The 27,996-nt window shown below is 44.8% G+C and overlaps 1 protein-coding gene across 1 annotated transcript; it reads left to right on the top strand.

The window, feature by feature from the left end:
- Nucleotides 1-35: 35 nt before the first annotated feature.
- On the top strand, nt 36-26,983 carry HECA (hdc homolog, cell cycle regulator). Its single transcript, XM_063329464.1, has 4 exons — nt 36-288; nt 15,536-16,576; nt 19,691-19,845; nt 22,572-26,983. Exons 1-4 carry the CDS (start codon nt 54-56, stop codon nt 22,734-22,736), a joined length of 1,596 nt encoding a protein of 531 aa, XP_063185534.1. The 5' UTR covers nt 36-53; the 3' UTR covers nt 22,737-26,983.
- Nucleotides 26,984-27,996: the final 1,013 nt, after the last annotated feature.

Raw genomic sequence — 27,996 nt, 5'->3', positions numbered from 1 at the left:
CCGCCGCCCGCCCGCCCTCCCGCCCCGCCGCGGCGGCGGCGGCCGGGCCCGCGATGCCGAACCAGAAGGGCGGCAAGGGCAAGAAGAACAAGCGCGCCAACAGCAGCGGCGACGAGCAGGAGAACGGGGCGGCGGCGGGCGGCGGAGCCGCGGCGGCGGCGGGCGGAGGCGCCGGGGCTGGCGGCGGATCCGGAGCGGCGGCGGGCGGCGGCGGCGGCGGCGGGGCGGGCGGCGGAGCGGGCGGCGCGGCGGCGGCGGGCGGCGCGGCCCCCGGGGACGTCAAGAGCGGTGAGCGGCGGGGCCGGGCCCCGCGGCCTCCCGCCGTGGCGCAGGCGGCGGCCCGGGGGGGCGTGTGGGCGGCGCGGGGGGGGCCCGGCGGGAGGGGATGTGCGGGCGGGAGCCCGGGGGCGGCGGCGGGGCCGGGGGAGGAGCCGGGCGGGCCCCGGCCGAAGGGGGGGTGCAGGGGGGCGAACCCCGCGGGGCGCCGCCCGGGGCCCTGCGGGGCCGCTGCCGCCGGCGGCATCTCCCCGTAACGCGCGGCGGGGCCGGGCGATGCTCGACGGGGTGTCCCCGCCCGGTGACCCGCCGGAGGGCGGGGGGCTCAGCGGCGGCGGTGCTGACAGCGGCTGCCGGGGCGGGGGCGGGGGGGTCCGCCCGGGAGCGGGGCAGGAGCGCATCCCCGGCGGCGGGCGGGAGGTGCGTTTGCCCGGCGGCTCCGGCCGCATCCCGGCTCGTTCGGTGCCGCGTTGAAAAACCCCGACTTTTATTTCAGCACGATTAAAAATGGAGTCCTACTTTTCGGTCCGTTTTATTTGTCGTTTTACAGCAGTTGGGTTTGTCAGGGGAACGCGCTCCCTTCTCATCGACCATTTTATGCCGCCTTTGGTTGGTGGGTTGGTTTTTTTTGGTTCCCAGCAGTTCTTGGTAAGGTGTCTCCTTGCAGAAACTTGCGCGGTTCTCCGCGTTCGGAGATAGTCTTGCTGCAAAATGTTATTTCATGCTAAAACTAAAGGTGGGCTAGGATTTTATTACACTTTTTGCTAAGCCAAAAATCCCCACGTCTTAGGTCTGCTGCCAGATCTACAAACTGCGGCGCAGACTCTTTACTCCTGACTTTTTTCCCCTCCCAAGTTGGACTGCAGCTTTTTACTCTCCGTGCTTTGGAAAAAGTGGGAGGGTGGCTACAACTGCTTTTATGCTTGGTGGCAGTAGTTTTGCCTGGAGGCTGTTAGCCAAAGGTAGTTCCAAGAATCTTACTCCGGTTTTCAAGATGTCCGATTCCCGTGAATTATTTAATGGAAACTTTTCCTTAGAAATATTAGCTATTAATTGCGAATCACTTCAGCTCACAAGGTTCTTGCCAGCCTGCTTTTATAAGAGTATTACTTACTCCAGAGAATCATGGAGAATGCTTAGAATTTCCTTTTTGGCTTTGGGGTTGGTTCATTGCCTTTTTGTGACTGTTCTAAGTGAGTGCGGAAGGGGGGGAAAAAAAAAGAAAGAGTAGCAGGAGTTAGAGAATTTCTAGAGCATTTTTATCATGACTTCAGTCCGGTGATGTAATACGTGCAACATCCACTTTGCAGGTGGTGTCTCACACATGGCACTCTTGGCTTTTACTTAGTTTTTAAGGCGGGGAGAAACAGTGTTTCCAAATATTTTTTTTCTCAAGCAGAAGTGAAAGCAGAGGTGCCTTCCCGGTGTGGCTGTTTTGCATGGGGATAACGAAGCCTTGTTCCTTGTGCAGGTGCCATGGAAGGTGATGCTGGTGAGCACCGGCGGCGGTGCGGCTTGCTCGCTGGGCAGGTTGTCACTCTTCTTGAGCTGTAAGAGTGTGTGTCCCAGGTGCCGTATGTATGTGTCCTTCCCCTCTGCTGGCCAGCTTCCTCAGGAGCTGAGGCTGCCTTCCCGAGAGCTAACCTGAGATGCTCCTTTATTCTCTTTCTCTCCCTGCTTCTGTGTGATTTCAGTGGTCAGAAACATCCTCACCTCTTCTGTCAAATCCCCTTCCCCTCCCTTATCTCCCCCCCCACACCCCCAAAAGAGGTACAACATTGGCTTCGGCATTTGCTGTAGGTGCCTGGTCAGCACACCTGATCTTTGCCGTGACAGGATCATTGTGTCTCGTCACATCTTTCATTTCAGATCATCATAAAAGCTGGAGGGGCAGATGTGGTTGCTAGCTTTATTTTACATTGACTACAGCCCATCAGGTAATCCTGAGCCGGAAGTGTCATAAATTGTATTCTCACTGATAAGTCCAAAGCTCTCAACGGTTTTGGTTCAGGAGATGAAAGGAGAAACTGCTCCTGTCATGCTGCAGAGCTGGGAATCCGGCTCTCATGTGCAAGGAAAAGATTAGATGATGATAATGGATTCCCCCAAGTATCATCAAAACCGGTGAATCTGAAATGATTCTACGTAGTATGGCCAGGGCCTTGGAGGCAAGTATCCCATTACTGGACTCAAGACGTTTGTAAGAGGCCCTGCACTTACGGTTACTTGATCACTAAGCAGTTTATAGAGGATGCGGCCCGCTGCAGTGGGTTGTGAGGTTAATAGGGTTCTGCTGTACACAGGCAACTCTCGATTATTCATGGGAGATTATCTGGGTTGCGGATTAAGCATGCTGGGCGCAGGGAAGGTCTTCGTTGCGCTGCTTTTGGACCGCGCGGCTGCATGCTGTGACTCGTGCTGCCCAGGCTCGCCGGTCCTACGGGTCCCTCGTCCCTGGGCTCGCTCTTCTCTCCTGCCTCGTCACCGTATGTTGTTCTAGAGTAATTCACATGTGTCTGGTATTACCGCCTTCCTACTCTTATCTTTCCCCTGGAAAAGTGGTAGATGATCATAATAACATAACCTGTTTTCTTTCATTAATGTGACAAGGCAGAAGTATGCAGAGATGAAAGCAGCAGATGGAATAACTGCAAAATTAAGATTGTCTGTGCAAACCTTGGCTTTGCATCGTGTTGTTGGTATGACAGTCTAATTACACAGTCCCATCCGGACCCCACTTCACTTGGGGAAGGGGTAGCGGTTCCGATATTTTTTTTGAAGTCTTCACAGTTCATTTTGTGGTCCATGTATTGTTTCTGCCCCCCATCCACATGCCATAATAAAACAGAATTTTTAATTTCCTCTGGGCTTCTCTGTGCAGCTCTGACTAGCGATGCTGTGTCATACGGACCTGCCGTTATAGCACCCCTTCACAGGGGGAAGATGTTGTTGCCTTTTACATTTTGACAAATTTAGCTTCAGTCCCTGCACAATTTTCCCTTAAAGTGTCAGTCAATTTTCGGCATGATGTTTGAGAAATGTAGGCTGGTTTTTTTTCCCCCGCCCCAAGAGGGCATCCGCTTATACTTTTTTTTTTTTTGGTGGTGTTTTAATTTTTGCATGCAGAGCTCAAGCTGCGATGGAAGGGTTCTAGGCTCCCACGTGGGAGTCGGGAAGGTGGAGACCGTAACCACTGAGCAGATGTGATGGCTTTTCTCCGTCTTGCACTGTAACTTTTCGGCAGGTATTGGGATGGTGCCCACAAGGAGGATTCATGTTCTGTAGATGGGCCTTCCTTTCCTACCTCTTCCATCAGACGAAGCAGGAATTCTGTATGTGATAGGTTAATCGTTCTTGACTAAAACACATCCATTTTCTGCATTGAATGAGGCACACGTCATGGGTGGGGGGGATGGACTAATTTAACACTATTGCAGGGCACAGGGAAATGGAAGTGTCGCAGAAAGCCTCATTTCTTCGATTGCCTGTCTTCAGAGCGGTTGAATGATATTCCTCATCAATTCTTAGTTTTCTAGCTAATTTTCTGGGTTATTTTTCTTAACCAAAGTGGGAAATCTGAGCCTGTCATCATGTAAAATTATACCAGCAGCTCCATGGGATTGTGCACTTACCCTGCTGACTCCAGCCTTGTGGATTACCTGCGTTCCCAATGGCAATAGTTGGTTACCTTCATCTGCAGGCATAAACGAGTGTGAGGGGGCAAGACATTTTGTGGATGCTTTGGCCTGAGCAGCAGAAGAGGAAAATCCATAGGGTTTACTTCAGATCTGAGGGCTCTGAGTGGCACATTCCTTCTCTGCTTCTGCCTCGCTGAGCCTCAGTGCTTTTACACCGTCAGCTCCAGCTGTTTTATCCCATTATCCTATAAACATCTTGCTCTGTTCTCCACATACTGTTGTTTCTGACCCTACATTTCTTTCTTCCATCCATTTTCTTTGCCTTGTTTCCATTCTTGGTCTCATTGTCTGGTAGACCTGAGTCCTCTTCCTGCTCTTGATGGTCACTATCTTAGCATCTTGCTGCTTCATCCCCTTGTCCTTGTGACTCTGGTCTCTCCAATGTTGGTGCTAGGAGAAGATGAGAAAAAAGGAGAAGCTGGTTCTCCTTATCTGTGCTTTTCCCCTTTAACATGGGGTTCATTGTAATCAGGTAAATTAAACTCAGAAAATATGGCATGGCTGTCTCTAAATCACTGTCTTACGGTGTATTGGCCACCTGTTTTAAGCCCATACTTTTTCCCCTCCAGCATAGGTGAGCCCCTAAACTGTGAAAGTGGGAGAGCTGGTGAGTTGGTGGGTTGTCAGGTGGAGTAGCCAGAGGTCAGATTTGTACAGGATCCCTGGGCATGAGATCCTTCAGGGGGAAAAAAAAGGCAGTGGGGAAGCTGGTGGAGGTGGTTGCAGTAGGTCTCACTGGAGCATGGTTTCCCAGGGGTGGAGTTCCTGCCGTGTTGTGCCGCTGAGGGGTTGTGCAAGCAGTGCCCGCCGCGCTCGCCGGAATCCGAACTTGTCTGTAGTCACCTGGGTTTAAAACGGCCAGCTGTGCTTCTGCTCGCTCTTCACCTGGGTTTCACAAATTTGCGAGACTGATTTACTTACAAATAAAAATGCTAATCTAGGACAAGTGTATGAAGAAGAAAATCAGTCAGTGCGACAGTGACTAATGTATTGAAAGCTGTGACTGGCCAACAGTTAAGATTTACCCCCCTCCCCCAAAAAAATTTATATCCTGGAGGTGGGGTAGTGAAAGAGGGCCAGAAAATTTGTCAGTGCAATATTTAATTTAAAAATGTATTTTTAGAGCATGAATTGCTGTAGTATTTGAGCATGGATTAATATTTGCTGTCAAATGTTCCCTGCTGCATATAACATCCAGTTCCAGTTTGGCACTCTAGTGATGTTCAGTATTGGCACCTTCTTATTACTTAGCTTGAGGGAGTCCCATTGATATCAGTGAGACCACCTGGAAAATTAAGTTTCTATTCTGTTGCAGTGACTACAAAATTTAATACCTATTAATTTTCTAAAGGTAAACCATTTTGCTTCATAATTCCATTGAGTTCTTCTAACTGCAGAAATCAACTGGATGCAAATTACACTATCTCTATCAATGCAAATCGGGTTCGAAAGGACTTTCATGTTAGTCTTAGGATTTTTAAAACTATGCAATTACATGTTCTTGTAGCAAATGCAGTTCATGTTCCGCAAATCTTTGCGAACGGAATCGTGTCTATGGTATTACTGAATAAAATAAATACTGTCCTTTCATGCAAGCAAGTACACACCCATTTAATTTTTTTTCAACAGTTATTTGCTATCAGAATGGTTATCGGTGCCCTGACGGCATTCTGTGTTCATGTGATTAGTCATTCGCTCAAGTGTAGCGCTTGCATGAGTAAGGGTTAGGCTTGATGTTTGTTAGCTTTCATATGAGGAACTACAGTTTTTGAACTCGTTGCTTTGCTTTGCCTGTACTCGTCTCGTATCTTCCTCCCAGTGATCTAACAAGTAGTGACAAAACGATTTCTAGTCCTTGGAGACGTTTGTAAGTTTTCTTCAGCCTCGCTTACAGCCTTGCATATTGAGACATCCTTTGATATTAAAGTACCGTGGTGACTGGCAGACGTCCGTCCTTCTCTGCTTTTCTTCCCGCAGCCTCTGCGAGGGGAAAAAAATAGAGGTAAACCTTGCATCCAGCTGAGGGCAAAATACTCCAGCTAATCATCAAGGTGTCTAAATTACAACAGCATTAGTAGGGCATGGGCTTTCTTTAAACAGTTTTGATAGAAATTCAAATAATTTCAAAGGGGCCTCTTGAAGCAGTAATCTAGTCACTGGAGAGGGTAATTCTGTTTTGAAAGCTTGTGGGATTTTGAGTGGAGCACTGGCATTTCCCGGTAGACTTCAGTGACATTTATCTTGAGAGCATTCACTTTAACCTTTATCTCTTTCTCTCTATCTCTCCTGCAATGGTAGAGTCTATCAGTCCTCCGTCCAGGGCTTGAGAGGGATATTGCTGTTGTTCCTCTCTTGGATGCCTGCTGGGAGAGGAGGTGGCTTCAGTCAGAGCCTGGCTTTGGAGTGTGCCTGGCACTCCCCGTCTCCCCTTCTGTGCTACTGATACCCATTTTGGGAGCAGGGTACAGTCGAGGTCTCTGTGTGTTGCACAGATGCCAAGGGTGGCACACGGGCAGGGCTGGGAGCCAGCACAGCATCGTCAGGGAGATGTCTATTGCAACCCACAACTCCACACGCAGGAGCTGCTGTCTTGCAGAGATGCTGGGCGCTGCAGCCAGGGTGACCGCGTCTCCCGTTTCCCACTGAGATTCTACCAGCTTCTTTAGCCTCCAGCGTGGGAAATAAAAATACTGTCTGTCATATCGAAACTTGGGAAGGATAGACCAATGACAGAAACATCCCTAGACTTGACACTCAAAGAAGTGCTGATACCACTTGACGCAACCTTTTCTGCTTTTTCTCTTCCCTTCTTGTGCTTTTGGGCTGGGTCTGGTGGCTAGCTGGCTCTGAATCTGGGCAAGTCCAGCCTGGGGTGTTTACGTCTGTGCTTGGTGTTAGGGCATCTACTGCTTGCCACAGTTATCTCTTTATTCCCAGCATGAGTTGGAATCTGCCCCGAAAACCCCTGCTAAGGCAGATGGGTGCATTAGAGTCTCCTTTAGTTATTAGGATGTCTGTTTCTTGAAGCACCAGGGCTAGTTTTCTATAACATTTCAAGGTATTAAAAGCTATTGGAAGGCTACAGTGAGAGAATTTAATGGTGGAAACGCTTTTCTCTGAGGATGATTCATGCACGGACAAAGCAACAGACAATGTTCAGAACACGTTAATGCCCACCAGTCTGGAGACAGTCACTAATCTCTGCCTTCACCATGACAGAGGTCACCAGAAGAATCCACCCTACTCTGAGGAGTGACAGGAGTCTTCCTGGCCCGGGCATGCTTGCTTGTGGCACGGAGGACCAATCGTCGACGTGTGACACCCGGTTAAGACAACTCAGAATTCACAGGGGAGTATCAGGAGTGCATTGGCATTAGTTGTCCTGATGCTGATACAAGTAGAAGCTCAGGCCTATTCTCTTTGGTATGGTGAACTGGTGATATTTTCAGTCGGATTGAGGGTATTAACAGCACAAGCCGGGGCAAGATTTCTCCTATGCAGAGAGGGTCTGTGCATCCTAAGCAAAAGCCAGAGCTGGTGATTGAGTTGTTCTCTGTGTTTGGGTGACAGCTACTAAATGGAAAGAAGCTGGCTAAGTTTATTAGATGATAACTGAACAGGTTATGGTGACTTCTACAAGACTGTGTGCATTCTCATGATGGGTTTCGGTGGTGTAGGCAGTTGGTCCATCCTGGAGCGCACACGGCTGTGTAAGCAAGCCACAAAGCTGTTGTGCACGTGTAAGTGCCTGTCCTCCTTAGTTTGTACAGTTTTGCTCTTGGCTTTCTGACTTACTTTGGTGAGGTGATGGCTGAGCTGGGAGTGGGTGGTTGAATATGGGCCACAGGTAACTGACTTTGTATCATGTGCTAATTGCTGATTTTGTGAACAAGCACTGTCTCTGACTGTGCTGTAAGTTAGAAGGTGTTAACATGGCAGGTATGAGTTAAGCCTTCATGATTTCTGTGGCATCTTCCTGCTGCTGTGTAGTTGCTAGGCCTTTCTTGCTTTTGTGGGGTATTTTTTGTGAACAGACACCCTTGGAGGCCAAATGTGAAGTCAGCGTAAGTGAAGTGCATGGAGACAGTTCTAGCATCTACTGAGCCCTCCAGGAGTACCAACATCTGAGTTAGCAGGTGAAGTATAGTTTAGTAGCTACAAATTACCTGAAATCTTCTCTAGGGGAAGATGATCACTTCATGTGACTACTCACATAATAGAGCTGGTGACATCTTGCACATGGGGTAAGCGTGCCAAGGAGAGCCAGGCTGCTTACAGCTTTGTTTGCAAGTCCCTTCTGGGCGTAAACACTGACTGCAGCTACTTGGTTCCTGGGGGTGGGATTGAGCTCCAGATGGGCATGTTAAGTGTCAATATGTAGGTGCTTGCGTGTGGAAAGCTACCAGCCAGACTTCCCTTGCGGTGGGGGTTGTCTGGAGTCAGTGCCTCTCCGTGGGTGATTGAGGTGGGTCTGTGCTGGGTGTCACGCCAGCCTGAGCTCTGTCTATTGATCACTGAAGACGGACTGCCAGTGTTGGCTTCTCTTTCCAAGAATATAAGAGGGAGTCTTCGTGACACAGAAGAAAGCCTGTGTTTTAGGCGGCTTTCCAGGTGCTGCTGTCTTGTTTTTTCCCCTCCCTCCTGGAGAATGACTGGAAACTTTGATCTTGATCAGGCTGTAAAGATTGCTTAAGAAGTTTTGGAAAGACATCAGTCACCATCAGTGAGTGTTATCAATCTAAGCCATAAGACGAGCTGTTTTGAAAGGCTTCTCTTACTGTTTGTCGGCTGTTATTTTTTGTAGTTGCTGCACTGAAGATCCAAGCCTGCCTTTTGGATCCACTTGTGAAACATTTTTCCCATTGCATTCTTCCTGCTGCATTCAGGCTCTTAGGAAGGTGTCTGATCATTTCTGCATTGCCGTATTATTTGTACTGTTTAACCAGTTAACCGTATGGCAATACCATTTTATCACATCTTGGTAATCCTTTGAATATTAGATTGTATTGCAAGGTTCACTAAAGCAAACACATTGGACAATTAATACAAGTTTTCTGTTCAGTCAGTTTTGTTGTTGTGGTGGTGGTTTATTTTCTACAGCTGCATTACAGTATTAGGACAATAATATTGTATGGCTCCAATTAAAATAAAGCTATGCTGATGGCAGAGGAAATTCAGAAGATTCATGCAGATGGTTGGTAGGGAGTAGCCTTCCACAGAAATGACTCAGCTCTGGTTCAAGCTGGCAGAGTGAACAATTCCTAGCTCTGTAGGGTTCTGAAGAGAACACTGTTCATGGGAAAGCGGTGGTAGAGGTTAAAGTGTTTGATTTGCAGAGTATGTGTCCCACATGTACCCTTCTGGCCTAGGTAGTGTGCTGGCAAGTGAAGTGTCCTTGGCGTAGACGATGAGATGCTAGAGTAACAGTAGACCAAAAGCAAACCATAGTAAGTGTCTTGCAGCCCAGCCAGTGCCAAGACCTTACCTTTTTTTTTTTTTTTTTTAGATAATTTCTTTTTCCAGATCCTTTGCAAGCTACTGTCACCTGACAGTTGTTTCGAGATGACAGTAGGGCTGCCTCTCCCACCAGCCGCCGCGCTTCTCCCTCCTCTGCCCCCAGCCTCACGTGTTTAACACCTCCCTTGAGCTTTACCAGCCATCGCCAGTCTCTGCCCTGAGCTAAAACCTGCGCTGACGAGTACAGGAAATAATTATCTGTTTCTGTCCACTGACTGAAAAACTGTAGTGCTTAACACAATGGATAATGTGGGAACGTGGCGGGGGAAGAGTGAATTTTGCTTTAGGCGTCCACATTGATGACTTGGAAACAAATGAGAGCAGTCACGAAACTGAAGCCATGGAGTCACTGCAATTGGCTTGCTGGGTGCATCTTTGGTTTTATGATGGGTGTGTAAACAGAAGTAAACAACATTCTCCTCCATTTACTTCACCAGAGGGAAGTTCCGCAGGCAGCCGTTGTTCTACCGCTTTCATTTGGGTCATAAAATGGGAAGGGTGGTCTTCATATATCCTCTTTATTTTTTAATAAAAAGTAGAAACCAGTTAATGTGGTGTTTTGGTTTTTTTGTTGTTGTTGAAGGAGATTTATCTCAACTGTCTTGTTTTTATTACTGGCTTTTATAAACCTGAACTGAGAAACTGAGAAAAAGCCAAACACCCAAACCAGCTTCTTTGCAGTTTCTGTCATGTTCTTATTTTTGAAAGAAAAGTTAATTTTATGGTAGTTCTGTCAAACATAAAACATAACCTTGTTTAAACAATAAGCTATCTTTGCTCAAATGTACAGTTGTTTGGAATATTGTGTGTTATTTCTGTTTTTGAGGACATTTATGTGCTGCCTCTTGCAACTAATTTCAGAATTACTGCTCAAAATCACTACAGTGGAATATGAGAAAACATTTATTTTTTTATGTGGAAACATAGCTTGTTGAAAGAAGCAGCGTGCAATTGTAGTTGCAACTTGGCAGCCTGTCTTGTTACAGCCGTGCACTTGTGTCTAAATGTCAAAGCCGTTCTGCTACACAGAACTGCATGCTGTCTTGTTTTGTTCTCTTAGGCTGTGAAAACCATCTTGAAACTGAGAGGTAAAATAGAGATACTTTTATGGTCATTTAGGCATTCTTTCAGAAGGGCCTGCTGGGAGAATGGATGCTGCTCTGATACCTGGTAATCTTTCATAGAATCATAGAACGGTTCGGGCTGGAAGGGACCTTGAAGATCATCCCGTTCCAACCCCCCTGCCATGGGCAGGGACACCTCCCACTAGACCAGGCTGCTCAAAGCCCCATCCGGCCTGGCCTTGAACACCTCCAGGGACGGGGCATCCACAGCTTCTCTGGGCAACCTGTGCCAGAGTCTCACCACCCTTACAATAAAGAATTTCTTCCTGATATCTAATCTAAATCTACCCTCCTTTAGTTTAAAACCATTACCCCTCGTCCTATCACTACACTCCCTGATAAAGAGTCCCTCCCCATCTCTCCTGTAGCCCCCTTTAGGTACTGGAAGGATGCTACGAGGTCTCCTCGGAGCCTTCTCTTCTCCAGGCTGAACAACCCCAACTCTCCCAGCCTGCCTTCGTAAGAGAGGTGCTCCAGCCCTCTGATCGTCTTTGTGGCCCTCCTCTGGACTCGCTCCAGCAGGTCCACGTTCTTCTTATATTGGGGGCCCCAGAGCTGGATGCAGTACTCCAGGTTGAGTCTCCTGAGAGCAGGGTACAGTTCGTTTTTTCTGAAGCTCAATGTCATAATTTTGGAAACCAGAAATGTGTTGAGCTATTAGCTACTTGGAAGCAAATTATATTTAGGTGACAAAACAACTTGGGGCTGCAAGTGTGGATGGGCAGTTTGGCCATTTGAATTTCTATTTACTTCCCTTTATTGTCTCTTTTGACAGTAATTGTTGTACTGTTATCATAAAACATTTAGACAATGATTCCAGCTCTGGCTTTTTGAAGAATAATCTCACAATGCATTTCTAATTAATGGGAAATAGAAGGGCTTGATAACAAGAATTTTTAAAGTTTTGTAATTCTGTAGTAAGTGCTTTGCCTCCTTTATAAAATGATGATTAAATAACCCAGAGCACTTTCAAGGGTGTGAATTGATGGGAAGAGCTCTTCACATTTGCTAATGTGGCTCCCATACTAAGTGATGTGAATGTTGTCTCGCTCCTAAGGCATATCTGTTGCTGTGAACTGGGAGAGTTGCACAAAAAATTGCTTTGTTTTCTGTTTCTCATTTATTCTTTATGTAGGAACATGTGGCGTGATTATGTTTGGCAGGAGACATGAATCTGCAAGGGATGTTCAGTCCTGCACAGTCTGTTTTGTACAGATAGACCTGCTGGAATTTGAAATATTAGGCAGAACCAAATGTTGGCTTGACATTTCTATACGCTTTTCGCGTAGTGGAGTCTTCTGCTTTCTTAAATACCGGGATACTACATAAGTGGTAGAACTTTCTACTGAGATGCCTTTCATTTGCCATGGTGGGCTCTTCAGTTTCTATTGTGGAAATACTGCAGTGGTTGTATCAAGGCCTTCTCCAGAACAGCAGACTCTGTAATAACAAACCTGTATCAGTGAAAGCAGGTGCTTTGACCGGCATGGCATTAACCTTGCATGGCAACATGGCAGAGAGACCTGTTGGTTTTCTAGAGTCTTTCCTATGCTACTACAGTGACAGCAGTGAAGTGTCAGGTGAGTCCCCGGGAGAGGTGAGTAGGGACCATCTTCTCCCCTTGGCAATGACGTTTTCCAAAGACATCTCAGTGCCGCTGAGCGTATTAAAACAATTCAGTAGAGTCTTTTGCGTGGGGGAAGGCTCTTGTTCACTCCGTTGCTTTCTTCCAGCTGCTCTAGACCTGCTTTTGCTCTGGTGGTTGTGTGACCAGCCAATTCACACTGAGTAGATAAAAGATCAGATAAGGGAACATCTGAAAACTGTAGTCATCTAGTCAACTTAAATGTTGAAAAAGACATGGCTGTCCAAAACTTGAAACTTTTTTGCTCATAGTTATGCTGTGTGGGAGGTTCTTCAGGTAATCTGGCATCTGTAATTTCTCAAGGAGAAGCTGGAGAAGATCTCATTCCACAGTCCTTCCATTGACCAACGAGGGAAAAGGGGAAAAATCTGTTGAAAGTCACCTTTACAATAACCTCTAGACACCCAGCACATGATGATAATCAAATAATGGTGGACACGTTCTGTGGAATACACAGGCTGTGGTGAATTTTTTCTTTATTCAGCCACTTATTTTATTAATTTCATTTTCTGCCCACATAATGAAGAAGCTGTAAACTTCTCAGGGGGCTAGAGATCACATGCTTTTGCATCCAAACCCAAAAACGTGTTCAAAGGCTAATCAAGGGAACACGTTTCTTTTATAGTCAGTTAACTATGCCAGTATGGGTGAACAAGTGTAAAGTCTTTATTCTAAAGCGGAGATCTCTAGACTTGCCTGTATAGTAACTTTCTCGGCTGTCAGCTATAATTATACCTGTGACTGATAGAACATTTACACTCTGAAACACAGGGGGAGCATAAGTGGATTTTTGGCATGTTCCTTTCTTCCTGCCTCCTGGCAGTGGTGGAAAGGAATATGTACCAAAATAGATGAATACAGGAAATGCATACGTGAGAAGTGTTCATATTGGTAACTCTGGTATCTTGCTGCACATCTGACTTCTGATGATATGCCTTTGGCGGTTTCAGCGTAACTAGCTTCTCCGACATAAATTGCATAAGGATGCTATAATTGCGAACTATACTTTCAGACCCTAAATATGATGAAAGGATGACTGACGATGAAGAAAAACTTTGCAGAGATGCTTGGTGTGGCATAGCGTGCCTTGAATCCAAGCCTGGGAGAATGGGTGGGAGAACTCTCTGAACCGGTAAAGTGACAGATTTTGTTTCAGAGCAGATAAGTGGTCATTCACTTTTGCTCTTGGCCAGTGACATTATACTCAATAGCACACAGTAAAAAACGTGGAGAAAAATTATTCATTGGTAACCAATAAAATTCATGCTTCTCAAAGGCATCTCAAAACCTGCATGTTCTTAGTGGGCTTTTCAGAGACCTGAGACAGCTAGTAAGAATATAGGTGTCAGATGGATAAAAGGAAATTCCAAAGATTGCCTAGGGAAAGCCTCTCTTCTCTCTGTTCTCTCCAATTTGGTAATTTGTTTTTAATGACTGAAGAAATTAAATATGCTTTTTTTGCTTTAAGAGAATGTTTTTGGGAATGTGCTTTGCTTGCAGTTTATAGGCCAGTTCCTGAAGGAAAGGTGTTGCAGAAAATTCTCCTTGTAACTGTGCTGCTTCTGGCATTAGAAACGGAGGCTGAGAAATGAGGTGGAGGATGTGGCATCTTCCAGGGAATTGCTTGGGAAAATTTTCTCGTGCTCTTTGTGCCCATTTTCTCGTGCTCTGGGTAAATAGCTCTTAAGAGCTACCATTATCTTGAATTTATTGAAGGTAACCTTGAAGACTTTGTTTGTTTGCTTGTTTATAGCCTCTTAAGAAAAACTTGTTGGGAAGGGGCAAAACCACTAGCGTGGCAGAGATCTGTTGTCGTAAAGCACCTGGTTTGTGTGTTGCTGCTGTAGGACAGGTGAGGATGTGTGTCTATTACCGAGAGTCTGAGTAAAAGCAGACGTAGCAGTGTAAAACCTATTATCCCGCTGCAAATTACACCGTATTATTTGTGCTAGCAGTGACAAGAACGAAATTAAAAGCAGTGCAACCGAGTGGCGGTTTTCCCCCTGCTTATCAGATAGAAATTTGAAGCCCCAAGGAAAAAAAGAAAAACCTGGATCACGGCAGCCTCTCTCCACAAGGCTGGGTCTACCTGTTCTGCACGTCCTGGAGCTCTGGCTGAGACTGGGGAACTGCAGGGAGCCGTTTGCTCTGTGTCGCCTGGCGGGGAGACAGCACTTGACCATGGAAGAGGCTTGCTTGTATTTGAATGCGGCAATACAGAGGTTAAAAGGCAGCCTGCCAGCCCTGTTGGAGCAGCGATTTTTGGTGAAGTGGAGGAAGTAGGAAGTCAGAAATACAGAGGAGAAATATTTGTAATACTTGAGTAGGCATCTCAAAACTTCATAATTAGAAACTCTTAAGATCCAATAGAAGCTCCAACTGAAAATTTCCTGTCCTCTCTGTGCCTCCCAGCTGCAACTGAGCAGCCAGAAATGGGAGTTGTGTGTAGTCCGTGGTACTTTGGTGAGGGAGGGGAAAACGTCAATGCAGAACATTTTTGTGTAGAAGCTGACATTGTTGCAGGGAAAGAATTGAAATAAACTGTTCTTTACTCAAGGGTATAGCAAAGGCTGCTACTTGGCTGATAAAAGACACGTGGCATTTGGCTTTCTTAACCTGTCTGTGGTGCCGAATTGAGCTGTCCTGGAGGTCAGTGATGGTGGTTGATGGTGGTGTGGTCTACGTTTGCCTGAGCAATGTAACGAAGACAGTCTTTTCTGTACTAGAAGCATAAGCTGTTTGTCTTGCTTTTCAAAGTCCTCTGCTCCTCCTTCTCTCCCTAGCTGTTGTCTCTTGCTCAGTCCCAAAGAAAAGATCAATTCCTGCCTCTCCCTGTGATTGCAGAGCCAGGCTGTATTGCCAGCTTGTTTTTCAAACAAACATCTCTGTGTGTTCTCCCCATGTTGCCTCTCAGGCTTCAAAGCAACCCCACAGAAACATCCACAAAGCTTTCTCCTTACTTTTTAAGGCCTTGCAACGGTATCCGCAAACCCTTGAGGAGGGCTAATGCTTCTGAGGTGCTTTGGCTTTGAATATTAAACAAACGGCAATGTCATTTTGTTTCTTTATTCCCCCGTTTCCATATCTCCTTTCACGTACTTAACTTTTTTTTGGCAAAGGCTGCTTTTTGCCCTGACCCAGAGCTAGTGCTTGTGGGCCCTTTGATAGCACCGATCATGAGTAAGAGCTCACATGCGTATTTGGCACAGTGTTTAAAGAATTATTGCAATAAGCGGCCCATTAAGTTATTGATGTATCTGTTTTATCTTCCACAGAAGCCCCTTGTGCTACTCCACTGATCTGTAGCTTTGGAAGGCCAGTGGACCTGGAGAAGGATGACTACCAGAAGGTTATATGCAACAACGAGCATTGTCCGTACAGCACTTGGATGCACCTTCAGTGCTTCTACGAGTGGGAAAGCAGCATTCTCGTCCAGTTCAATTGCATTGGCAGAGCCAGGAGCTGGAACGAAAAGCAGTGTCGCCAAAACATGTGGACAAAGAAGGGATATGACCTGGCTTTTCGCTTTTGCTCTTGTCGGTGTGGGCAGGGTCATTTAAAGAAGGACACTGACTGGTACCAGGTGAAGCGAATGCAGGATGATAAGAAGAAGAAATCAGTGTTGGAGAAGAGCACGGGAAGATCCATGGCAGAGTCGGCAGAGGAGGCCAAAAAGGGCAGGCCGGCCAACAAGCCGCAGAAAGGCTTGAGTAATGACCTCCAGCGAAGGCACTCGATGGACAGGCAGAACTCCCAGGAGAAGGGCGTCATGGGTGGCAGCTACAGCGTTCGTTCGCCTTGTGTCTCTCCCGGCCAGTCCCCACCCACCGGGTACTCTATTCTTGCCCCCACGCATTTCAGTGGCCCTCGTTCCTCGCGATACTTAGGAGAGTTTCTGAAGAACGCCATTCACCTGGAGCCCCATAAGAAGAACATGGCCGGTGGGGGCATGTTCAGGAACGCGCATTTTGATTACGGGGCAGCCAGCTTGCAAGCACATAGATCAGGACACTTCGATGCCCCTGTGCAGTTTTTGCGAAGGCTCGATCTATCCGAGCTGCTTACTCACATCCCCAGGCATAAATTGAATACTTTCCATGTGCGGATGGAAGACGATGCCCAGGTGGGCCAAGGGGAGGACCTTCGGAAGTTCATCCTTGCTGCTCTTAGTGCCAGCCACAGGAACGTTGTAAACTGTGCGCTATGCCACAGGGCGCTGCCAGTGTTTGAACAGTTTCCGCTGGTGGACGGGACCCTGTTCCTTAGCCCATCGAGACACGATGAGATTGAATATGATGTTCCCTGTCACCTTCAAGGTACAGGTTGTCTGTCAGTCATGCTAGGTTTCATTAAATGATGGAACTGCCTTCTGTGCCCTTTCCCCTCCCCCCTCCCCATTATAGATTTTCATCCCAATTCTGCGTTTTTAAGCAGTACTGCAAAGCTTGAAGTCACATCCAAATTAATCACATGGATCAAATTGAAACACTTAGAAGGAATTACAAAATGCAAGCGTCGTGTAGAAAGATCCATGCCTTGTGTTTGGGCTTACAACTAAGAGATTTCTCATCGGGTTTCTAGGTACACCATGGGAAGGTTTTCCAGCCAATCGGTTTTGCAGCGTGAGCATGCTGATTTATCTGTTGTGAGCTTTACTCCCAAGTAACACATCAACCTTTTAAACAACCTTTTAAATTTAAGCATGCTGTGCTGCAGCATAGGTGAAAGTTATGTTTGTACCTGCAGTGAGGTGAGGTGTCTCTCATCTGCTTTCAGAGTAGAGAATATCAGTTTTGTTTTACAGCAAACTATTTTTATGTGGAAAGGACTATAGTCTGGCCTGTGTTAACACCAGCCCGGAGAGGTTGGACGTAGTAAAAGTAAGCTCTTCATATGGTGGGTTGAAGCAGCAATGGTGCAGTGAGGGTTTTAGATTTATTTCCAAACTCCCGCCGGTTTGGACTGCATCCTGATCATGTCCCAGCTCCGAGCTGAGTTGAGACCAAGGCACGTATTACATTTCTCCTAGAGAAACAAGTGGATGTGTCCTGAGATGAGTTTCAGCTCTTCCCAAAAGCTGTGCCCCAAACTAAACGATCAGGGTGGTACATGGCAAAACATGCCTGTCCTGCAGCCTGCTGGCAGCCAGCATGGCCAAAACAAGTCAGAGAAAGTATTCGTAGTTTGGTGTTCAAAAACATAGACTTATACGTTGAAAAGTGTGCTGGGAAGGCACTAACGAGAGGTATTTTAACATTTAAGTTTCTCTCCTTTGTATAAAATTCTTTATATCCCATGCATGGTCATAGTACGTGTTATGTAACATTCCTTTGCTCAACAAACTGTATTTATTTTTTTTTCTTTCCTTAAATCACTGTGCACTAAGTCACTAAGCTGTATTCGTGCTAACATTATCGTTTCTGTCTTGCCTAATGTACTTTAAGGAGAAAAAGCGGTAGGCAAATACGCAAGCTAAGAAAGCTCCAGGATAAACAGAACATAAGTCTGTGAGATAACAACGCTTGTTTGCTTTGGTGGAGGCACGCACAATGTGCTTGTGGTTTTACCAGTACTAATAGCTGGTTTAGTAATAGTGAAACTCATCGCTTCTTAACGTTTGCCACTAAGAGTGAAACTCTGCGAAATTTTTTTTTTTTTTAATTAATTGCTCCTTACCCATTGTATGATACATCTGAAAAACTTGCTCGGACGAGATGCTGTGAATAACTAATTGCTAATATTTTTACCTCCTTTTCCTGGGTAAAATGGTTTCTTATCAGAAGTGCTCTTTGAAATGAAATTAAGCTTGGCAAGGCGCTGTTCCAGGGTGTTATTTTCTCTTCAGTACAGAAAATCAGTTCTTTTATTTCAGGCATGTTTAAGATACCAGGTACCTCATTTCCTATATAAGAAGGATCCTGAAAATTAAGCGGTGGGGGAATGCAGTATTTTAATGTGCGGGAACAGTGCAGAACTTCACATGGGGAAAATTGTTTTGTCTTCCTGCACAACACAAAACTTCTGTGCGTGCAATTACTTGAACGTCTCCAATCTCGAGTTTGCGCTTTAGTCTCATCACATCACATTTTCTAGAGCCGAACACGCCAATGTGAAATAACTCAATTTTTTACTGGCTCATACTAGCAAGTTTATTTTGTATATATATTTTAAGAAGAGTCTGTTTGGTTTTTTTCTTCTCATTTTTCTAAAATAGTTGGCTTAAAAACCAAAATAAGTTAAAACCCAGACCACTAATTTTGAAAGCGTCTGGTATGGACTAATCATAATTTGTTAATATTTTATTCTCTTTTATCTAGAAGAGGTACGAGATATGTGTGTTCATTAAATTACAGGTTGTGATGTGTTCAGTACTTTGTTGCTAAAGAGCACAAATTGCAATCCGAAATAAACACGTATCATACGCAGTCCTGTTTTGTAGTTGATCTGTAGCTGCATTACTTCTTAGCTTTGTCTTATATAGCAGTGCAAAATACAGTATATTACAGAGTTAGTACTCTCTGTCAGCCCACTTCCAATAGCCAACTATTAAACTACAGATCGATTAAATCACTACAAATCGGACATAATCTAGATGCCAGATGTTTGTAATTTGTGTAGGGCTTTTTGTTTTGTGTGAAATTGGCATCCTGGATTTTGCATTGGTGAGTTTTGTCACATTTGTGTACAGAAAATATTTCGTTTTCAAGTCTGAGCCGCTTGATTTTTATGGAAGTCAATGTAACTCAGGTTTTGAAAGTCATTGTGCATATGGAGCCTAAGGTCACAATAGAGCTCAATAGATTTGTAGTCCTGAACGGCGCGTTAAAGTCGGTGTATGTGTAATGTATAATGTTTTTAAATATACTTTCTGTTAATGAACGGTCAGGAAAAAGTACATAAAAGAAAATTGCTCTTCTGGCTGTTGTTTTTTTCCATGAGGATTATTAGGTCCTTAGTTCCTTCTTTGCTGGAAGATTTTGGCAAGTTGTTAAATGGATCTGTACCCAGCTTGTTAATAAGCTTCAACACTTCTCCACTTCTTCTGTCAGGTGGGGATGAAGCTAGGGCACAATCCTGGTTTTGGAAACGCTGCAGCTGATCATATGGCTTAACCTGGCATCTGTTCATGGAGCTTCCGCAACTCCTTTTATAAAATGTTTTGCTAAGGTCTACCAGCAAATGGAGGATGGGAGGGTGGGCAGGGTGGTGACTAATTCCTGAGTTTTGCATCCATGGAAAGTAGCTTCGGTCAAGCCCTGTGTATTTCCCATAGAGAAACATTTTTTAGTTTATCATTTACCCTTCTTTAAAAAAAAAAGTTTTTAATAAGGTGTGATTTGTATCACTAAAGGGCAGATAACACATTGCAGGAAATGTCTGTTGCAATCTTCTGTTCTAGTCTCCTTAAGAAGTGTCTTTCCTGTCCACAGGAAGGCTTATGCACCTCTATGCTGTTTGTGTAGACTGCTTAGAAGGGGTTCACAAAATTATCTGCATTAAGTGCAAGTCCCGATGGGATGGAAGCTGGCATCAGCTGGGAACTATGTATACCTACGATATTCTGGCAGCATCTCCCTGTTGTCAGGTTAGTACCGTACGTAAATAAGACTCATAAGGTGAAATTTCAACTGGTGATAAATAAAGCCAAGGTTTGTGTATCTCTTCTCCCTTCCCTTCTTCCATCCTTCTTTTCCAGCCTGTACCTGTGAGTGCAACACGAGAAAGCTGACTGAGTCCCTGTCCTTTTGTTCTAACTCATGAGACACGACAGCCTGTAGCTAGACAGAAGCCAGTGCTGTGGTCAGTGGTTAATCCTTAAGTTTTCAAATAAAGCCCCTTTAAGTGCATCCACAATTAAATCTGATGCTTGGGATGATCCCTAGCATGTATCTTTGGCATCAGGTATAATTCCAGTAGTATTTTAATAATAATTGCCCAGTTTTAGCAGACATTATATGTATTCAAGGTTCTTTTAGTTGCTTGAATCGTGTTTTGTCATAAGATAATTGTGTATCAGCCAAGGGAACGGAAAGGTCTGAAGAGGTTTTGTGCTTGGAGATTACCCAGCTCTCCGTCATCTTTGCTGCGACTGACGCTGGTGATGGTACTCCAACACAGCCTGAAGCAGCTTCGTTTTCATTAAATGCTCACCTAATCCATACCTTGGGTGCGAAAGATCCAAGGCCTGGGGTTACTCCAGAGCAGACACGTGCCTGAGGCAGCAGAATCGCCAGCATCCAAGAGAGTATTCCGTGTGATGGGCAGAGCACTTTTGTTGTGCAGGTAGGGGTAGACAGCCATGGAAGAAGCATTGGTCTGGGAATGGCTCAGTGGTCCACTAGGGATGCTCCGGAGTGGGCTGTTGCCTTGGGACAGGCAGGTGGTGGTAGTGGGTTAGGACAGGAGCCCCGCAGAGATGCGCTTGTTCAAAGCATGGTCGCTTCATGTTAATGTGCGTGCTTAAGAGCAATCTAAAATACAGCTTTGTCGGTATGCGAAATGCCATTTCATTTTAAATTTAACATGCTTACCAAAATTTTTTGCTCAAAAGACAAGTGGCATTGCTGCTACTGCTTAAAATGACATTGGTAACAATTATAACTAAAGACACAGATAGTACCTCCAAATTTAGTGCCTCTTGAGATTGTAATTGTTTTTTTTTAAAATAGGGATTTTTAAAGAAAAAATACTGATTCACACTTGCTAGTTTTGTAAAAGCCAGCAAATTTAAATCTGAATTGCTTCTGTTGAATGTACAAGACAAGAATTAAGGTCTCACTATACAAGAGCCTTAATTATATGATTAATGGACAGTGTGACAGTACATGGTAAGTAATAGAACTATGAAATCATTAGCTGCAGTGACTGTGATTGCCAGATAATGCGCATTATTGTTTCACCGTGATTGTTACAGATGATTCTGTGCATACAGAGGAATGACATTTAAATATGGTATATAATTTAACTCTGAATTGCCTTGCTAATTTCTATTTTGAATAATTTCATACCTTATTTCAAAATATTTAATGATACATGACAAATGTGCACGTAGGATGATGAATTGCAGCCACTGTCAGGTTACTAGCAGGTAGCTGATATGCTGGGCAGTAGCAAGGGGGAAAACAACACCTCGGTTAAGAAAATAACACAAATCCGTGCCCTAGTAGATTGTATTTCTTAGAATTTCTGCTTTTCAAGCAGAGCAGATGGCTGTGGAGCTCACGGTTCGTTTCTTTTTGAGTCTTATCTCAACAGTAATAGTACTTTAATAATTTCTTCCTCTCCTCATCCCAGGAAATTTTCCTTAAGTCAAGATCACCATAGAAAATAATTTTTTGGGTTTTTTTCAGTGAAGAGCTGAAGCTTTCATTAGTGTATTGGGCTGCCAGGTTAACCTATGGTACAGCTCAGGCCCTCGCTGCTCATTTGCCACCTTTACTCTGAAACTCCTTTACAGTCCCAAATCCCTTCTGCTTCTCTTGAGCATTTCAAATGGCCTGCTGAGCTTTCACGCCGCCTGTTGCTTTCTTTACATCAAATGGGCTGAGTTTCTCAGCTAGGTTTCTTCTGAAAACTTACTTTTTTTTGTTGCTGTGGAACAGTAACAGTCTGTCCTCACCCTTGACTTTTGATTATTTCTCATATCCACCCCGTTAATGTTGGTCCTGTCTTGGTTAGATTTTGTAGAATGGATTGTGTGCTTGAAGTGATGTTTGGTTTGTATAACCTGATGCGGATTATAAATGTTTAAATAGATACCTAAGATGATACAATACCATGCCGTGCTGATAAAGTAGATCGAGTTATACATTTGTTAAACCAAAAGACTAAAATGCTGATCTATTTCATAGACAGATCACGTTCAAACATCGATTTGCACGGCATAAATGTAAAATTTTTCTCTTCACTTCAGGGATTCGTTTATGATTTTTTGAGACAGCACCTCTTGTGCTAGGGATTGAGAAATTGGTTCGGAGATTAATCAGCACAAAACAATCGTGTGTGTACGTACACTTTGAAATTCCCTGCCTCCCGTCAGCCAGAGTGGGAGGTAGCTGACTCTCCAGAAATTGGGGGTGGTATTTAATGTGAAAAACGTTGTGTCTGCCTGCGAGTTCCCGGTCCGGCTGAGGAATGCCCTTACCGGTAGATCCCATGGCTGCCGGTTTCCTGACGTGCCCCCTCTCCTGCCGGCGAGGGGAGGGCAGGGCAGGGGGCTGCGTGCGATGCTCTCTTTTTCGCAGGTGAGGTGCGGAGGTGAATCTTGTTATTTCAAAAGGGGTTTTTTGTTTGTTTCTTTGTTTTTTACAGGCTCGACTGAACTGTAAGCACTGTGGGAAGCCAGTAATAGATGTACGGATTGGCATGCAGTATTTCTCTGAATACAGCAACGTCCAGCAGTGTCCTCACTGTGGAAACCTAGACTACCACTTCGTGAAGCCATTTTCTTCATTTAAAGTTTTGGAGGCTTATTGACGAAAGCTTTGCTTTAGTAATAGCTATTTTATGGGTATTTCAACTTTATTACATATCTTTTTATAGGATTCATTCTGTGATGAAATTTAATTTCTTTTCTAACTGAAAGAGCAGCTTCTTTGTCTGTGTACATATTAATATGTGTATATATATATGTTGTTAAAACCAGAATCCTCCTGACAAGATCTCTGTGAAGGTTGGAGGCAAGCCAATTTAATGGCCTTTGAATATATCCCGAGTGTGGGGTAAAGTTCAGCTAAAAATGATTTGGTTTTATTTTTTTGTATAATTGTAATACAGTTCACAGGAAGGGCATGGGGAGACAGAGAAATACGTCCGGTTGGAAAGTGGGTGGTTGTGTAGGGTTGTTGTCCCTCCAGCTCGGTGGGAATGGGAAATCCTTGGAAAGAAACCATCCCGTTACTGTTGAATTCATTTAGCCTTTTGCATCGGTTCCCGGAGGCGCAGGAGCTGGCCCCGCGCTGCCAGTTGCCTCAGTGGGCTTGCTTCCAGATTTCCCGAGATGGGGTAAGCTAAGGTATTGTGACAAGTGAATGTAATTGTATGCCAGAAAATGCAATCTTGAAACAAATTATTAATTTTTTTTTTTGGCATAGCGTCTTCCTGCCGTGTGCGTTTGACGTGCGTTGCCCTTACGGACGGACCGTACGGCAATAGCGCTGCTTCCACCGGGGCTGCCGTGTGCCCAGCCAGGTCATCATACCAAAAGAAGCCGGAGATCTTAAAATGCTTTATTTAAAGGTGTTTCTTCACAGACGTTTTAGGGAAGGAACAGGCTGAGCAGAATGGGGTTGTGTTTGTATGCGTCTGCTGGGGCTGAGGCTTTGCTGCCTGCTGCGGGCTGGTGAGACTGGTGAGACTGGTGAGACTGGTGTGGAAGGAGGACCATGAAATGGGATCTGGGCTGTCAGACCTGTAAGAGCTGAGAGGTACTGAGTACAAAGCATAGCATCGCTTTTTAAAACAATTAATTGCTGCACCTTTGTCTTTCAAAATTGCATTAAGTCCCAGGATCTAAAAACTCGGAGGCTTTTTAAGACAGCAGACTAAGCGCATTTACTTTCTCTATGCCTCTGTGCTGTGCATAATAGACTGTGCGTTAGGCAGTGAATTTCTATGAGAGGGCTTGGCCCTGTAGACTCTGCCTTTGTTGTTTCTTGGTTCCCATTTCTCCCTTCCTTAAATAAAATTTTAAAAATAGGCTGTTAATCTCTTGCTTGGTTTCTCAAGCCAGTTGAGATTTAGGGGAGGTTGTTTTTTTTTGCCTTTCTCCATAGTGTATTTATGGAGTGTTTGTCCACTCGAGAGGTGTGGGTTATGTTTCTGTTTACGAGGTGGGATTATTTTTTGTTTCTTCTGAAGTTTTGTTGTTTTCCCAAATTAGAATCTTTTTAAAGAGCGTATCTGTTGAAATCATGATATTGAAAATGGCCTTGATACTCTGCCACCCTGGGAAAGAAAACAAAAAAGTCAGGAGCCAAAAAGGCTTTTCATATGCTGGACTGAGAATTACTGTTTCTGCTAAGAAATTAATGTGCACATAAACCCGAAACTGAATAGCCATGTTTCTTTGTGCATAAAAATGCCAAGTTCACAGTTTTATTTCCTGGCTGTCCTCACTGCAGAGTTAGCTCCTTTTAGCATTAGCCACTCTTCAAGTAATCCTCGAGCTGCACAGAGGGCTTGTGTTGGCACAGATGACTTACTGAGCGGTGATGTCCTTCGAAGCCAGTCAGCTCACGTTAATGGTTTTCACATCCGGACTGTCTATCTCGTACAGTTACACTGGTGATCCGCTGCTGGTCCGAAGGCTGTGGTACCCTTCATCACTGGCATTCCCCTCCTTCTGTCCTCCCTCCTGTGCTTAGTTTCGACTCTGGAGCACATCCGTGGAGTTTTGTGCAGTTGTTTCCTGTTTGTGACAGTTTTGGAAAAACCTGTTCCCTTTTTAGAGAGAATTATGGGAAGGAGCTTGGGAGAGTTCTAATGTTGTCCTGGCTTGGCTACCATAAACCAGGTTACACCGTGCCCAGTTGCAGTGGGACCAGCACTGTAACCATAGGAGCAGGAGCTGGCCCAGGCACGCCTGGGCTGGAAGAAAGTGTCTAACAGATAAAACCTGGCTAGCTGTGCAGCGTACACTTCCCTTGTGGAGAACAATCATATTATAACGTGAATTAACTCCTCGGGGAGGATGAGCCCTTTAGCTTTCATGGTGCATTGAGCAACCTGATGGAGTTAGGGTGGCTAACAAGGTTTGGGGTTGCATTGCCTGGCAAAACCAGACCAGATAGACAACAGCTAGACTGTTCCAACAGCCTGAAACCACACAGCAAAGACAAAGCTCCTGTAATGAGAAAAATTAAAGGATACGTCTGTAACTGTAGTGTTTGGTCTTGAGTGCTAGTCAGTCATGCCATGAATCTAGGCTGTTGATTCCCACATAGGCTACATGGTGTTGCCTACCCACTTTTTCATGCGCTTGGCAAGGGGAGGTGTCACTGTACAATGCACATGGTTGGGGAGATGTGGAATCTGGAGTCCTTCTAAATACTTGTTCATTTGCTTTCCTTAGGGTAGGTTAATTTATAGTTCTGTTCTTTGAGCACTTAGATGCCTCTCCAGACATGTATGTGTGTCAATCGAGAATAAGCAGACATGGAAAAAGGGAATTTGGCCAGCCTTAAAAACACAAGTGTATGAAAGGTTGTACAGTATATTCAAGTCAAAACCAAGAACGCAGCAGAGAAAATGGGAAGGGGAAAGCATATTTAAAGTCTTAGCAGTGACAAGGGGTTACACACAAATCTATCCAAGAAAACAATTTAGTTCTCCATCAGCTTTTTCTTTTAATTCTGGTGTTATGTGAGTCTTATCTACTGCTTGAGGAAATGCCTATTTTCTTGCAAAACACATCTCTCAACTGGAGGCTAGCAGCACATGCAGCACAGTAAAAATGATCCTCGATGGAAACCAGCTGAGCTACAGAAAGATTCCTCTGAACTTTCACTCCAAAGTAAATTGCCCCTAATTTGTAGAGAATGCTTTCTCTGCTTCTTGCCGGTACTGAAAACTGGTCTTGGGTTACTGCAAAATGTGGTATTTTTTGTAATATGCATCAGGTTCCAGTCAAGCAGTCAGGCCCACCCTTTGGCCATGAGAGTTTCAGCTGGGCTTTGCCTGAGTAGAAAGGCAGAAGTAACTTCTTTGGGACCTAATGTCTACTGAAGAGGTTAAACTAGACTGCAGTTGGTTTGCTGTCTGTCTTGACGAGCACTGGATGTAGTCTCGAGCTTCTAAATGTGTCAAAAGGGAAATAATTTCCCTAGCTAGGGAGCTGCTTGCTTTGCTTGTTTGCCTGAAGTTTACTCTCCATTACCTTTCATTTTTCTGATGCTGTGTGTTCTTTTTAATCTGGCCTGTGGTCAGATTAAATTGTGCCTGAAATATGTTTTGTAAACGAGAATACAGTCCTCTGAATTTGGAGGTTCGTTCTACTCTTCTTAAGTGCACGATACTCCTTGTGATAGTAATAGGAGTTGCATGTGCAGATGCTTTTCTTTCCAGTAGTTAACTCTGTTTTCCATAGGAGAGGCTTGCGTTTAGATAGACTTCATATTTTGGATGTGTAAAAATGAATTCATCCATCAGTAGGATGTTTAAAAGGACATTTTGATAACCGTAACTAACACAATGGGCATCTTTTACATGCTGATGTGCAATTTGACATCTACCAAGGTGAACAGCCTGAAATTCTTGTTCTGTCTAATGCTGCGGAGTCATTAAAACTACAGTGTTCTATAGCCAGCCCATAGACTATCCTATAGTCTATTTGCATTAACATCTCTAGTAGTGAGCAGTGTATTCACAATGAATTTAGTTGGGAAAATAGGGAATATTCCTACAAGGGAGGCATCTAACCCAATTTCTTTCTTTTTTCTTTTTTTTTTTTTTTCCCCCCACGTACTCTTCATTTTGCTGTACCAGGTAACCGAGGACAAACATGATGTTGTAAGGCCACTGCTGCGAAAAATCCTTCAAAAATATATTTGTCCCTAAAGGTTTCTTGTTGAGACATTCTTGGATTGCACTTTTGCAGATGGAAGAATATGTACATAGCAAATGAATGTTGATGAAATTAAAATAATTGGTTATGATATCATTTGCGTGTGTTGTTAGAGAATATTTTGTTGTGACTTCTCTGTATTAAAAAGTAATAAATACCAGACAGCTAACAGTGTGGGTTCTTCTTTCCCCCTCTTGCCTGCTTTCTTCCACCTGCTCTTTATAGAGAGACTTACTCTAGCTGCCTTAAATATTAAAGGGCACAGTGAAAACAAGTTTTCAGTGTGCATTAAACCAAAGCTTTGATGTAGTCATTTTGAAGACTGCTATACTAGAAGGTGGGGTGGGGTGGGACGTGTCCCCTTGCAAAACAGGAGTCCTGTTCACTTCGTTGACATTGGAAATGCTCCTCTTTGCAGCGTAGCGTGTCCTGCGGGAGCCATTTCGGGAACACCCCAGTGCTGTGCCGCCTGTTGCTGGTGGGGATGAATAGAGGATGGAGTGCTGAAGGCTTCGCTTCTGGTTGAGTCTGCTAATGGAAATATGCCCTCTGCTGCCTGAGAAATATCAGAAGGGCTTCTGTAGGGGAGGACGCAGCACGGCAGCACGAGGCAAAAGGGTTTCCCATGTCACCACTGAACACTTCATCTCTGAAACCCCGTTGCGGGGCGGGAGCCTCAAACCCTTGCTTCCTGCGTAAGGTTTTTGGTGGTCTGACTAATCTAATGATGTGTTTTAGCAGACCTTGCTCCATATGCTTACAGCATGATTTCTCTCAGCCTTTGCGTATTACCACGGAGAAGTTCAGGAAGGATGTAAATGATCAAGACAACCTGGACTTAGAAAAGGTAAAGCAAATACTGCTGTGGGGGAAGGAGGGCACGGCTCAAGAGAGATGAGGTGTGATTTGGAGATCGGAAACACTCTCTAAAGAGCCAGCTGTAGCTGTTCAGGTTTAATTTTGGAAGCAGTACTGTGGCTGGCTTGAATAACCTTGAAGCTGAAAAACTGTTGTGTTAATTGTGAAAAGCACTCTGGATAGCTGCCTCTTAAAATATGAAGATCTGTTTATGAGGTGGAAATGTAAATAAGCTGCCGTCAAGTAATTGCAAGGGAATGCAGTGATTCCATATTGATATCTTGCTGAAGGGATTGTAGGTCATGGTTTAAGCCT

The sequence above is a fragment of the Chroicocephalus ridibundus genome, chromosome 3 (genome assembly GCF_963924245.1).
Source record: "Chroicocephalus ridibundus chromosome 3, bChrRid1.1, whole genome shotgun sequence".
Lineage (NCBI taxonomy): Eukaryota > Metazoa > Chordata > Aves > Charadriiformes > Laridae > Chroicocephalus > Chroicocephalus ridibundus.
Note: the sequence above shows the minus strand (reverse complement) of the source record. Positions and strands in the feature narration are given on the sequence as shown.

Bases quoted from the DNA above. Each gene is read 5' to 3' on its own strand.
- HECA (XM_063329464.1), top strand. From the start codon at position 54: ATGCCGAACCAGAAGGGCGGCAAGGGCAAGAAGAACAAGCGCGCCAAC. The intron at 289-15,535 runs GTGAGCGGCGGG...TATCTTCCACAG, and splicing joins CCCCGGGGACGTCAAGAGCG to AAGCCCCTTGTGCTACTCCA. The intron at 19,846-22,571 runs GTTAGTACCGTA...TGTTTTTTACAG, and splicing joins CAGCATCTCCCTGTTGTCAG to GCTCGACTGAACTGTAAGCA.